The sequence below is a fragment of the Eutrigla gurnardus genome (assembly GCF_963514095.1).
Source record: "Eutrigla gurnardus genome assembly, chromosome: 4".
NCBI classification, from domain to species: domain Eukaryota; kingdom Metazoa; phylum Chordata; class Actinopteri; order Perciformes; family Triglidae; genus Eutrigla; species Eutrigla gurnardus.
In genome coordinates this window covers 24,695,236-24,709,258 of record NC_139918.1, presented here as the reverse complement: position 1 = coordinate 24,709,258, position 14,023 = coordinate 24,695,236, and the positions used below count along the sequence as shown (strand labels likewise).

Sequence of the window (14,023 nt, the reverse complement as noted above, 5' to 3'; positions counted from 1 at the left end):
TCAACTGTACATTCCTGAAGTTGATTTTTAAAAGACGCATTATGATTATAGGGATGCTGGTCTCAACATGGTGATGGCTAAGACGGCAGCTAGCAGCCAACGGTCAAACAATGGCATTTTATATTCATGATGTGATGCATGACTGTCCATGAGCAGGTTGGTAAAAACTGCAGTGTAGACCAGGTCTGGGTTTTCTCTACAAGCTGGAAAATAAATCAGTTAACAACACACATGCGTTTTCACACTGAACTAAGTGCTACGACAACAAAATTATCTTGAATCTTTTAAAATCGTCACTATGTGAAATATGGTCCCGTGGGCGACACCAGAAGGGGCGGGACTTCACCTCTATTTTACATCCATATACCAGATTTAATTTCTAGATCACGAGCCTTACCTGGACCCTTGTTCCTCCGGTAATACCTCCTCTGGTTGTTCTGTCCCTTCATGACCAATCCTTCTGCTTGGTCATCGTTAGTCATCCTCACATCTACAAAACGATGAGTCACCATTAAAAGCACGTTTTGCTTGGCCAGCGGCACATCGTTGAAGAGGAGGCTCACCTGAACTTTTAAAGTGTTGCCAGCTGCACGGTCCCATGTTCCTCTTCAGCTGCTCACAGAAACACGGCCACTCCTTAAATTCACTGCAGTTGACGCAGCTCGCCTTCGCCGAAGACGCGGCAGCGGCCACTTTCTGGTCGGCCGGAGGGACGGACGGCTGCGCCGCCGGCTCCCTGGGGAAACGAATACACCAAGCAGTATTAGTTAACTCGAGTGTCTTGCTTATATATAAGCAATACATCATTGATATATACATATGTAGTAATATCAGTTATACTTCTGCATATTCTGATTAATACATTTAAAATATGCGTCCAGTATAATAATTTTGAAAGTACACTTGGATAAATTGCATGCAACTTTCATCTCAAGTATATTATCCTTTAAAATCATACAAACTGTACTAAAGTACAATTTTAAAGTAAAGTAAGTCAGTATGATATTCTTACACTTTCAATACAAGTACATTTCTGTGTACGTATATTTGCAACATACTAGTGAAAATGTGAATATATTAGAAGTACATGAGTGTGTGTGTATTTCCACCTTGGCTGGCTGACTTCCTTGCTCCTCGCCTCCTTCACCTCCGTGTCGACGGCTCGGAGGATCAGCTGACCTGCAGGCGAGTTCCCGAGATGCGTTTCCTCGAGGACTTTCTGCTGCTGCTCGTTCACCACGACAGCTTCCTGGTTTGGGCTTCGATAAGCCTCCGGTTCAGAAGACCGGGTTTTGTCCACGTCCTCTTCAGAGGGGGAAGAAAACACTATCTCACCGTGCGGCGGGGGGCGGGTTGAGGCGACGAAGGGACCCTTCTCTGACGGAGCTGTGCTCTGGTCTCGCTTCGCCCTCCTCATTTCAGAGGCTTCGCTTCCTCTCGCCACTTCTGGCCTCTTGGGCGGACTACGCCTCCCAGCCGGGGTGCTGAAGCTCAGCCAGCTGTCCGATATCAGGACGGACTCCGACGAGGAACAGGCAAGGATCTGCGTCGTCTCTTTGGCGTCGTGGGTCGGTGATCCGCCTTTGGCCTCCTCTGTCATCTCGACGATGACTCGAGGCTCGAACATGCCGTTCTGCAGCAGCCACTCCTTGGAGGGGATGAAGGGGGCCAGAGACTCCACCGACCACACAGACTCGTTCAGCTTTCTCTTCATCTGAAAGGTGTTGAAAGAGGTTTGACAGGGAACGACGTCCACGGTGTCCTCGTGTGGATTCGTCTCATCACCGGTCTTTTTGTTGGACGCGTTCGGCGATCCCAGCACGTCGTCTCTCCCGGGAGGACTGACCGACGCCTCGTCGTCTCTTCTGGACACTGCATGTTGAGCTTCATGAGCTACTTTCAGTTTGATGATCTTGAAAAGGCTGGCGCCGTCCTTCAAGTTGCCCTCGGCATCACTGGCAAAAGCACAGTCAACCGTTCCGGTCTCAGCTGGACTCTGGTGGGCTGACTCATGACCGTCTTCATTCTCAGGCAGCTTCTCCGACATGGTGGCCGGTGGCGTGCCGCCTCCCCAACTCATCAGGATGTCTGGAACGGAGACGCGACGCTCTTTGACAACCTCTTCCTCCTGTTGGGAGGAGCTGCACACGGGAACCAGGCTATCCGGAGAATCCACGGACCACATGTTGAAGTGAGCGTTCCTGCAAGGGACGACGTTCTCCTGGCCGATGCTCTCTTTGCGGTTCTTTTGGGTTTCTAGAGCTTCTTTGACGTGCGACCGGACCGCCGCTATTCCCACAGGATGCAGGATGTTAAAGCAGCGCTTGGCGGCCGCATTGTCGGTTGCGTTGCTGCTGGGTACGATGTAGTCCACCTGGGCGGAGCCTCCTTTGTGGGAGGGCGACGGCGAGTTGGAGGCGGTCCCACGCCCAGAATCTGAGCCGATGATTGGGCTTCGATCACCACAGCAGGCTTTCGGCTGGGGTTCTGTCTGGACCTCGCAGCTCACGGTTTCTTTGACGGGGCCGGGAGGGGGCACGCGGACTCGGCGGGACTGGTTTAGGTTCTGGTAGGGTGCGCAGGGAGGGTGGACCTGGGGGTGGTGGAAACGTCTGTAGTCCACAGGTTGCATGTGAGGGTGGGGCATGATGTAGGCCGGAGCCTCCATGTAGTGGGGAGGAGGGGGGAATTGGGGCATCATCATCCCATAGCCTGATGGGTGGAAACAAAAGCATTAACAGACGATTGTTGTAGTCCAATAAGGACTACATTTTGTAGGCCAGGTCTTCAAATACATGTTTCATAGACGACATTTTAGGGCTCAAAAAGGTTTGTACCCTTTTTTTCCTTATAAAAATCAGCCACTTAAACAAACTAGAGTAAGTCATTTTACTTTTCACCTGGAATATGAGAATAAAAAAAAATGGAGATCAAGCGACCGCCCACAAATACTCACCCATGCCTGGGAAGCCCGTGAAGGGGTTGTAGGAGAAGGGCATGGGCCACTGGTAGTGGAGGAAGGGGGGCGGAGGGGGAGCCTGGACGTAGAAGACTGGCCGGGCGGAGACGTGGTGATGGGGATGGGATGAGGGTCCCGGGTCTTGGCTGGTGCCATGTGGTCCTGGGACCTGCTGCTGAGGCGTGGGTCCACCACTGTTGGTGAACGTGTGCTGGTCTCTTCCATCGGGTCCCGGATGAGCTGGTGGAGGTCTGTTAGCAGCCGCCGTTGCTGCCATGTTCAACCTGAGGAGGAGGAAGCTTCGTCCCCTTTAATGACTGACTCTTAATGAGAGTCTTCAACTCAACTGGTGTTGTTGCCAGATTCAGTTGAAATGTTCACACAACAAACGGTTTATCTTTTATAGTGTAAATGTAAAAAAATAAAAAGTCAAATTGTATATTCTGTACTTTAAGTGAACCAAAACATCCATTTAAATGTGTGACGGTCTAAGAAGAGTAAAAGTAAAGCTCCTCCACCAAAGAAACGGGCTTCCAAAGTCACTTTACCTGCTCGAGAACTCTGAGAAACATGAAAAACACCCACCGAGCGACACCGAGCTGATTAAACAGCAGCAGCGCGCGCACCTGCTTTTAATTAGCCGCTGATCAGTCACGTGTGCGTCAGCCATCAGCTGATTGGAAGCCACGCGGCGACGCCGAGGGCCTACTGCAGTTCGCCATCCCGCCGCCAGATAGAGCCAAACTCCAGGCAGACACGAAAGCTCCAGTGAGTCTTGGCAGCTTTTCAACTTCCATATATAATCAAACTATGTGGATCTATAGGTTGTTTGTACATCTCATCGTTCACCAGCTTTATTGCAGCAGAACCTTTATTTTATTAGATGAAAAAATGTATTTATTTATTATATATATACACACACACACACACACACACACATAAAAACAAAACAAAAAAAACAACAACTATAAGAATAAAAAAAAGAGTTAGGAGACCCTGGTCTCCTTGGTGTCCATCTGTCTATCATGTTATTAAAATCTCCTCCCACACAAAAAAAGATGAGATAATCTCTATCTTTGTTCACCTTTCAGATGAATCTGTTTGTTTGTGTCGTGTACAGTCTGGAAGCTCGGTGATGTCTCGTACGTTTGTGTTATCTTCGTGTCAGCGTTGCGACTGTAAACACGATTAAACCTCCGGTGTGACCTTCGGTGCACGAGCCCAGGAACCAACCAGAAATCATATTTAAAACATATCAACGTTAGAAAGCTTTTAGAGGATCACAGCTTCAGATGAGAATCCTCTTCCCGTGACATCTCGTCACGACCTCGTGACCTCGTGACCTCCTGACCTCATTTCTACGGAGGTTAAAGCAAAGTGTTTGGAAAAGGACATCATTTATTCATCATGTGGAGCCACTTAGACCGGGACGCCGTCACATCCGAGCCCCCCTGTGGGTTTTCATCACACACCAGTTATTCTCTTATTCTCTCTTCATATCATGTTTATCATCAGGTAATCACTCAGATACGAAGATCTGAGATGAAACGATGATGATGATGATGGTGATGATGATGATGATGATGATGATGATGATGATGATGATCGGCGTAGAAGAAGCCACCAGATGCATAATGGATCACGTCCAACTCACCCCGCCTCTTGAGAAAAGAATTCATGAATGTGCATTTTTAAATTTCCTTCATTAAATATGATTACACTTTACGAAATGTTAACTGTGAAATTGTACATATGATTACTATATAACACAATGTATACATGGCTGCATATGTGTATATAGCATCTTTTTTCATTCATGGTAATTCTTCTATTTATGTACTTTGCTTTATTGTTTATTGTTTTAGACATTTTGAAACCTCATGGGGCGTTCTGATTGGTCGGCCTGCACCCGCTGATCAACCAGTTCCTCTGAAGGTCTTCACTTGCTACAAATACAGTTTATTATTATTATTATTATTCATGTTAAAATACATTGTTTTACACTGATTCACACATTTCCAAGGTTGTGACTCCAATGGAACAATGAAGGTTTGCTCCCAGAAGGACGAGCAGATAAACACACCGTTCAGGTCAATGGAAGGCTGTTTCTGCCCCCCCCCCACACACACACACACCTTTTCTATATTTTATGATATGAACATGCAGTTGTCATGGTTACTTTTGTCACTCAGCCGTGGAGAGAGCGGTATTGTGTGTGTTCCTGTGTGACGGGGAGGGAATCGTTTCATTACATAATGTTTGGAGTTAACACAGAGGATTCATGAAAACGCTGTTTTCTATCACAACAAGCCGTCTTCGTCCTCGCCGGCCTCGTCTGCTCCCTGAAGCCCATTCAGATTCATCAAAGCCCCTTTCATATCTGCACACACACACACACACACACACACACACACACACACACACACACACACACACACACTCAGTAGAAGGTCTCCAGTGAGCCTTTGATCAGACATTGTTAGCCATGTTTGCAGCTCCGTGCTGCCAATCCGGATCGGTCCTCATTAACAAGGTCCACGGATCCATCAGACCATCAGACCGGAGCCGACGAGGACAATACCGGAGAGACGGCAGCCCAAGTTCATGAATAGCATAAGCAGTTTAACGATTCCCCCCTCAGTTTGATCATATGTAATGCTATATACATAATCGCATATCAGAAACATGTATACATGTAGTCCTGCCTTTGCTCGGCTCATTTAGATTTTTTTCTCGCTATTGTTGAAAACAAACACAAAAACCTGACGTGGAATGCAAAATGAAATGATCCTCTGAAACACTGAAAGGGTCTGTCAGAGGCCGTTAACGTCCAACAAAGAGTGTCCAGCTAATGGTTTGTGATGATGAGGAGTCGCCAACAAACAGCCTGTTACATAAGGTCGTTACCAGCCGATACCGCTCCCCCTCCAAACACCACAACACTGTTTCACACTGATCCCTCATCTTCATTCATATTCTGGAGATATGAAAGTCATTAGTCTTATGTGACTTAATCACTGCATGGATTATTATAACAAACCATCCTCCATCGTTAATAACAAATAATAATCAGCATGCTGATGTTTAGCAGATGATTTTTAATGTTCATCTTCATAGTTTTAGCATAATTGGCACTAAACACAAATTGTTTCAGGTATTTGGTCATAAACTTAAGTATTGGACAACTTATAAATGTGTTTTCTTTTCTGTTACCATCTTGGTTTTTGGTCGCCACCATCTTGGTTTGTTGCAACCAGAAGTGACACAAGAGGGCGGAGCTAAGTACAACCAAACACTGAATAAGACGTGACCAAAATGCTACAATGACATTTCATGAGATGAAAGTCACACTGAAACGGTTAAAGTCATAAGACGAAAACACAGGACAACGCCGTAGTAGGGACCTGTCAATCAGCAGGTAAGCCCCGCCCCCTAAAGCATCCCCTGCTTCCTGGTCTGTTGGACTCTAAATGGACCTGTCAATCAGCAGGTAAGCCCCGCCCCCTAAAGCATCCCCTGCTCCCTGGTCTGTTGGACTCTAAATGGACCTGTCAATCAGCAGGTAAGCCCCGCCCCCTAAAGCATCGCCTGCTTCCTGGTCTGTTGGACTCTAAATGGACCTGTCAATCAGCAGGTAAGCCCCGCCCCCTAAAGCATCGCCTGCTTCCTGGTCTGTTGGACTCTAAATGGACCTGTCAATCAGCAGGTAAGCCCCGCCCCCTAAAGCATCCCCTGCTTCCCGGACTCTAAATGGACCATAATGTACTAAATGAACATCATGCTGGATTGAAGAAGACTTGAAACTAGATTGAGACCACGCACCCTTATTTTGTTACAACCAGTGGAGTCGGCCTCTGCTGGCCATTAGAAAGAATGCAAGGTAAAAGCACTTTTTTTGGACACAGTCCTGTAATAACTATGTATGCTGAATATCAAATTAATGTGACAAGGAGTTGTGAGAAAGAAGGACAATTTCAGACATTAGCAAGTTATTAATACTTATTTATTGATTGATTTCCATTGTGACATGACGGATTCACAAAAAAAAATCTGTAATGTGACAGAAGTTATAAGTGACACACTTTAAAAAGGTTACAGCTGTTGCACTAGAGCCACACTCTTGTTTTATAACATCAATATGAGAAGCTGAGAAAGCAACATTGCCTCGGTCTCATCTGAATATCTGATGTCGTCGTTGATCAACAACGTTAATACGTTAGTTAGTAGCGAATGTTAAGGCGTTGTCATAAAGCGATCCGCTCCAATTCCTTCCCAACGTGGCATCTCTTTCTTGAATGAGTCTTTGAAGGCGAGGTGTAATGCACTGTGGTGATAGGTAGTTCAGTTGTCATAGTTTGTTTCATAGGAAAAAAATGCAGTGACTCGTGTTTGTAGAGCCACCGATAGAATGAGTTGAGACCACAGTAATGCGGAAAAAAAGCTTAATTATCCAGAATGTATGGAAGGCCAACAGAGACAAAAATAAAACACTTTTTTTTTTTAAAAAGGAAAAAAACATAATATATATATATATATATATAGAGAGAGAGAGAGAGAGAGAGAGAGAGAGAGAGAGAGATTTTTTTTAATGCATTAATGCCTCCGCCTGAACCTAAAACATTAAGCCAAAAAAAACAAAAACTGGGTGTGATCACTTTGTCTCCAACTGATTAAAATGAGGCATCGAGAAAAACGTCAGCATTCACAATCTGAGCAGCACACAACTTACAACACACAACACACAACTCACAACACGATGCAGCGCGTCGGAGCGAAGACGCTTCATGAAGGCGTTTGTTTTCAAGGCAAAGCAGATTGTTTTTATATTCAAAAGTATGGAGGAACAAGTATTGTTATTGTTATTATTATTTCTAATAAATATCCCTGCATGTATTTTACGCCTGCAGCCTGTAGGAGTGCTGTTGACTCCCACTGTAGCGACTAACACACACCATCCCATAATAAACAGCTGCCTAAGTAGTCTTTTACATTTTACTTCAGTGCATTAATGCTAAAAAAATATTAAATTACTCTTCATATATTTATTAAAATATCTTGTAAAAACTGCAGTTTTATCTCAACCTACCCAAAATAGACATGAAATATTCAAAAGTAGAATATTTCATGTCTATTTTGGTTAGATTGAGTTAAAACTGACAGTCTATAAAAAAAGATTATTCAAAAAGATAATAAGATTATTAGTTATTAGAGCGGCAAGAGAAAAATGGGAAGCATAAAATGTTAAATTAAACGAGGCGATCGGGGGAGAATTGTTGTTGCTCAGTGTACAACGCCCTCGCCAGAATCAGTGTTTTTATTTAAAAGTATTTCAAAAATGACTTAAATCCTATTATCATTATTATTATGATTAATAATAATAATAATAACGATAATAATATTATTATTATTTTAAGATACATCCAGTTAGTCATAGAAGGTGTGAGCAGTTTGTATTCTACTATTCAAGAAGCTGAGTAAAGAAAATGGGGGGAGGAGGTTCGGGAGGAGGAGGAGGAGGATGAGGAGGATGAAGAGGATGAGGAGGATGAGGAGGATGAAGAGGAGGATGAAGAGGATGAAGAGGAGGAGGAGGAGGAGGATGAGGAGGAGGAGCAGTGATGATGAAGCATTCATTTGAAGGAGGCGCGGACGGCGCGGCCCTTCAGAGGCTGGGGGGGCCGGTAGTTGTCCGCCATGCAGCACGGAGCTTCTCCCTCGCTGTTGAAGAGGAGGCCGCGGAACAGCGCCATCTAGCGAGGAGGAGGAGACACGAGGAAGGAAATATGAAAATCAACACAAGACGACCATCATTTTCTCACAAGCCAATCAGAGCAAACTGGGCTGGGGAGGGAACTCTGGGTAAAGTCTCTGCAAGTCAAACTCCCTACTGGAAACAGAGGGAATGGTGTGTGTAAAACACCTGGCTGTGTGTGTGTGTGTGTGTGTGTGTGTGTGTGTGTGTGTGTTTGTGTGTGTGTGAGACGTTTTTCTTTAGCTGGTTTGAGCTCGGATGGTTTTGTTTTTTTCTCCCAGCAGCCTCTCTGTCTGCGGCTTCATTTCTACATCGCTGAAATAAAAAAATATGTCGCCACATAAGCTAATTTAAATAATCGTGCATCGATCGTGAATCCAGGGAGATTTTTAAAAACTGAGCATTATTACTTTGGAGGAACAAGTCCATGAACGTTACCCGGGTGGCTCCGTGGATCAGGGAGGAGATCCTGCTGCACAGCAGAGATACAGACCGGCAGTGTAATCTAGGGTGGACCACGCAGACCCTGAGGCCCCCAGACCCCCAGACCCTCAGACCCTCAGACCCTGAGACCCTCAGACCCTCAGACCCCCAGACCCTCAGACCCCCAGACCCTCAGACCCTGAGACCCTCAGGCCCCCAGACCCTCAGACTCCCAGACCCTCCCTCCTCTACAGAACACCTCTTTCTCTTCACGCCTTTCACGCTCATTTTAAATGCTTCCTGGCTACGTTGAGTTATTTCTAGGCCGGCCACAACACTGCCTGTTTTTAAATCCCCTCTTAAAAGACATCGTAAGGTTTCATGTCTTTTATTATTATTATTATTATTATATTGGTGAGCTCTTTTTTAAAATGTGCTCTATAAATACATTGGGATTGGATACAGTGCAGATTTATGGAGGCTGAAAAGCTTCGTTATTGTAATAAATAAATAATGTTGTTGAGTACCTGTGCAGGGCTGACACTGATTGGCTCCTTGAGGACGATCCAGGTGACACTCTCCAGCAGGGGGGGCGTGGTCAGAGAGCCGTCATAGGTCCAATAATCCAGAGAAGGAGGAAGAAGAGTCTTCGAGTCGAAGTTAGCGAAGGTGGTCTGCTTTCCCTACAAGGGGGGGAGGGGGGGAGGGGCAAACTTAGACCTGGTTCTTCATAGACACTGTGTGCACAGTTTTTTAATTCATGTTTTTACCTTGGTCTTGATGGCCCCTAAGGCATCCAGGACTTTCTGGAGTCTGGGGTTGGCAGCACCAATCTGCAACGCAACACACACGATTACATTTACAACACTCAGATATTATCTGCTTTCCTCTGGTCCTGGTCTCGGACCGCCGCTTCCTCAGGTGAATCCCCAACCACTGACCTTGAGGAAGACCCCGACCACGGCGAGTCCATCGGGCTGGCTGGCCGCCTCGCCAAAGCTTGGGTACTTCGTGTTCCAGTGGACCAGGTGGAGCTACCGACAACGACAGACAACGTTGTTAAGACACAAACTACAGACGGACGTTTGGTCTGGACCTCGAAGCACCGCTTAGGATAGAATACACTCGTTTGTTACATAACTTCAGCTATGTGGTCTACGTTACCAACGTGGTCTATGTGGTCTACGTTACCTACGTTACCTATGTGGTCCTAAGTTACATACGTGGTCTATGTTACGTACGTTGTCTACGTTACCTACGTGGCCTATGTGGTCTACGTTACATAAGTGGCCTACGTGACCTACTTTACCTATGTGGTCCTAAGTTACGTAGGTGGTCCTACGTTACCTGGCCTACGTGGTCTACATTACTTACGTGGCCACGTAAGTGGTCATAGCTACGTGGTCTACGATACGTACGTAAGTTAGGTTCTTTACGTAACACACTTCTGTAAGTTAGACTTTTGGTTTTACGCGGGACACAAACTGCAGTCTCCAGGGTGAAAGTCCTGTGTTTGTTTGAGCCCCCCCCCCCCCCCCCATGGATGGAGGACCTGCTGGAATCTGAGGAAGCTCCAGCAGCGTTCGTACCTCGCAGGGGAAGTTGATGCCGTTGACGGTGTGTTCGGAGCCGCGGTCGTCACTCGCCCCCCAGTGGAAATGGAACTGCTTCAACCGGTACGTTCCAGAAATGGGTCCTCCGGTCAGCGCTGGGGGGTCAGACAACAGTGACGTTAGAGACGAAGAACAGTAACCTGTTATCACCAGTAATAACATGTTAGGTCTACGTACATCCAGGTCTACTGGTTCTGTTTTAATGCTTTCATTGTTGGAGGAATCAGCGTCGTTTCATTGGTTCAGTGTTTAGTTACAAATATTTCCTTTGGATTCAAATGGCATACAATGTCACATTCAAAACATCCGTGAAAATGATACGTGAATTTTATACGCAAAGTCCACATAGTTGGTTTGTTCCTGAAGTCTAATACGACACAACAGAGCGTTTCCATAATGTAGCGCCTTCACCGGAATCAATGCGTCCTCGTACATTGGACATCACTGTGCAGTTTTAACGCGTAGATAATGTCGCAAGGAACAAAACTACTTTGCTACTTTTAAGTAACAAAACTACTTTGTTATGTTTATGTAACAAAACTACTTGGTTACGCTTAAAACTACTTGGTTAATGTTAGCTGACCAGTCGGTCTCTGTTGCACTTTCCGTTTGCTGGCAGTGACTTCTGTTTTACAACAGTTGCTGCTGCGATGCCGGTTGATACTGAGTGCTGTAATAAACAGTCAGAAAGTTTGTTTCCTAAATAATAAGGTAGTTCATGTATGAGGTGGTGACGGTGCAGCAGGGTGTGGAGGTGGAGGACGGTGCAGCAGGGTGTGGAGGTGGTGCAGACGTCCTGCCGACCTCCAGATACGCTCTTATCTGCTGCAGCACTAACCGGCCGGGCGGAGGCCGACAGCACGGCAGATAACATCAAACTGAGAGCAGCGAAGTAGATTATAGAATGTATTTACTGTTCAGGAGCCCCGTGTTATATGTTCAGGAGAACTGTGTTATATGTTCAGGAGAACTGTGTTATATGTTCAGAAGAACTGTGTTATATGTTCAGAAGAACTGTGTTATATGTTCAGAAGAACTGTGTTATATGTTCAGAAGAACTGTGTTATATGTTCAGGAGAACTGTGTTATATGTTCAGGAGAACTGTGTTATATGTTCAGAAGAACTGTGTTATATGTTCAGGAGAACTGTGTTATATGTTCAGAAGAACTGTGTTATATGTTCAGGAGAACTGTGTTATATGTTCAGGAGAACTGTGTTGTATGTTCAGGAGAACTGTGTTATATGTTCAGGAGAACTGTGTTATATGTTCAGGAGAACTGTGTTGTATGTTCAGGAGAACTGTGTTATATGTTCAGGAGAACTGTGTTATATGTTCAGGAGAACTGTGTTATATGTTCAGGAGAACTGTGTTAGGAGAACTGTGTTGTATGTTCAGGAGAACTGTGTTATATGTTCAGGAGAACTGTGTTAGGAGAACTGTGTTGTATGTTCAGGAGAACTGTGTTATATGTTCAGGAGAACTGTGTTATATGTTCAGGAGCCCCGTGTTATATGTTCAGGAGAACTGTGTTATATGTTCAGGAGAACTGTGTTATATGTAGAGGAGAACTGTGTTATATGTTCAGGAGAACTGTGTTATATGTTCAGGAGAACTGTGTTATATGTTCAGGAGAACTGTGTTATATGTAGAGGAGAACTGTGTTATATGTTCAGGAGAACTGTGTTATATGTAGAGGAGAACTGTGTTATATGTTCAGGAGCCGAGGCCGGCAAGCTTACTGGAGCTGTCCGTGTCGTCCACGTAGTCCACCTGGAAGGAGTGGCCGTTGTTCAGGATGCCCTTGGCGTCGGAGGCGTCGTACTTGAGTTTCAGAGCCTTCAGAGTGGAGTCGTACGTGGCGTCTCTGGGCACGATGTTGATGGGAGACTGTCTGGGCCCGTTGGCCACCGGGAAGTCTGCTCCCCATTTGTCAGGTCCTACCGATACATATCACGTATTAAATATTAAAGATGCATTACTTCATCTCATTATGTGTTGTGTTTTTGTCTATTGATTGTCTGTTTGTTCCCATTTTAACTGTAAAGCCACTCTGAGAGCCATTAAAAGCACGTATTTCAGGAAGTACTTCGAGAAAAATACTTAAAATACACAAAATAATAAATTAAGAATGAAGAAAATACCGCAATGCAAGAATACTCGCTAAAAATAAGTAAAAGTAAAGAATCAGACAAATAAATTATAAAAAGTAAAAGTAGTTATATTGTTTTATTACAATTTAAGCAGTTTTAGTAGATGGAAAGTAAAAATGGAAGTACTCCAGTACAAATACCCAAGTATAGTATTAATCCACCTTAAAGAGCATTTTGTAATTGCATTATACATATATGATTTTATATATATATATATATATATATATATATATATATATATATATATATATATATATATATATATATATATATATATATATATACACTGTATATATAAAGTATAACTAAAAATAATAATAAAATAATAATAATAATAATAATAATAATACTTTTTATTTGTCGGCGCCTTTTAAGAGAATGTCACCTTACAAAACATGCATAAAAGCAACATAACAAATAGTAAAATCAAGTAGTAAGTACAATCAATATCACGGTTCACTTTTTTGGAAGTTTGTTATGTTTTTGCAGAAAAAGATTGTGAAAATGAATTTTTAGAGTTTCAAAGTGAGAACAGGCTTCACCCTGTTACTGATGAAGAGTGTGATGAAGTCAGAATGTTTCTCACCGTCAGTCGGTCCGTATCCCCATCCGTGAGACATGATGGCTGCTGCTGCTCTGACACCAGAATCAGTGAGGACCGGTCAGGTCGACAGGAGGCTGAGGAGGAGGAGGATGGTGAAGATGAAGATGATGGGGAGGTGACAGACAACCGCTTACAGGCTGCGGTGGTTTGATAGGCTCAGTCACACCGGGGGGTTCGGCTTGTTGGTCAATGAGGAGATGAAGAAGATGCGACGGTGGCGCTCTCCTCCTCCTCTCCTTCTTCTCCTCCTCCTCTCCTTTTTCTCCTCCTCTCCTTCTTCTCCTCCTCCTCTCCTTCTTCTCCTCCTCTCCTCCTCCTCCTCCTCTCTAATCTCCTCTTCCTCTCCAGCCGCTCACTCCTTCTGTTCGGATAATTCAGGCAGATTGTTCAGAACACGCGATGGTGATATTTTTTATATATAATATAAATATATATGTATTTGTTGTATCCCCGCTCCCAGGCAGAGCTGGACGCGCGCGTGCACGCCCCCCAAACCATGACGCCGTTCCGGGATCAGCAG

The 14,023-nt window shown here is 44.7% G+C and overlaps 1 protein-coding gene across 1 annotated transcript; it reads right to left on the bottom strand.

Moving 5' to 3' along the window:
* Positions 1-6,944: 6,944 nt before the first annotated feature.
* cahz (carbonic anhydrase) lies at positions 6,945-13,769 on the bottom strand. The gene is made up of 7 exons (XM_084006803.1): positions 13,486-13,769; positions 12,489-12,686; positions 10,724-10,842; positions 10,076-10,168; positions 9,905-9,967; positions 9,662-9,817; positions 6,945-8,709 (listed from the first exon to the last, which is right to left on the bottom strand). The coding sequence occupies exons 1-7, from the start codon at positions 13,517-13,519 to the stop codon at positions 8,590-8,592; spliced, it is 783 nt and encodes a 260-aa protein (XP_083862929.1). The 5' UTR covers positions 13,520-13,769; the 3' UTR covers positions 6,945-8,589.
* Positions 13,770-14,023: the final 254 nt, after the last annotated feature.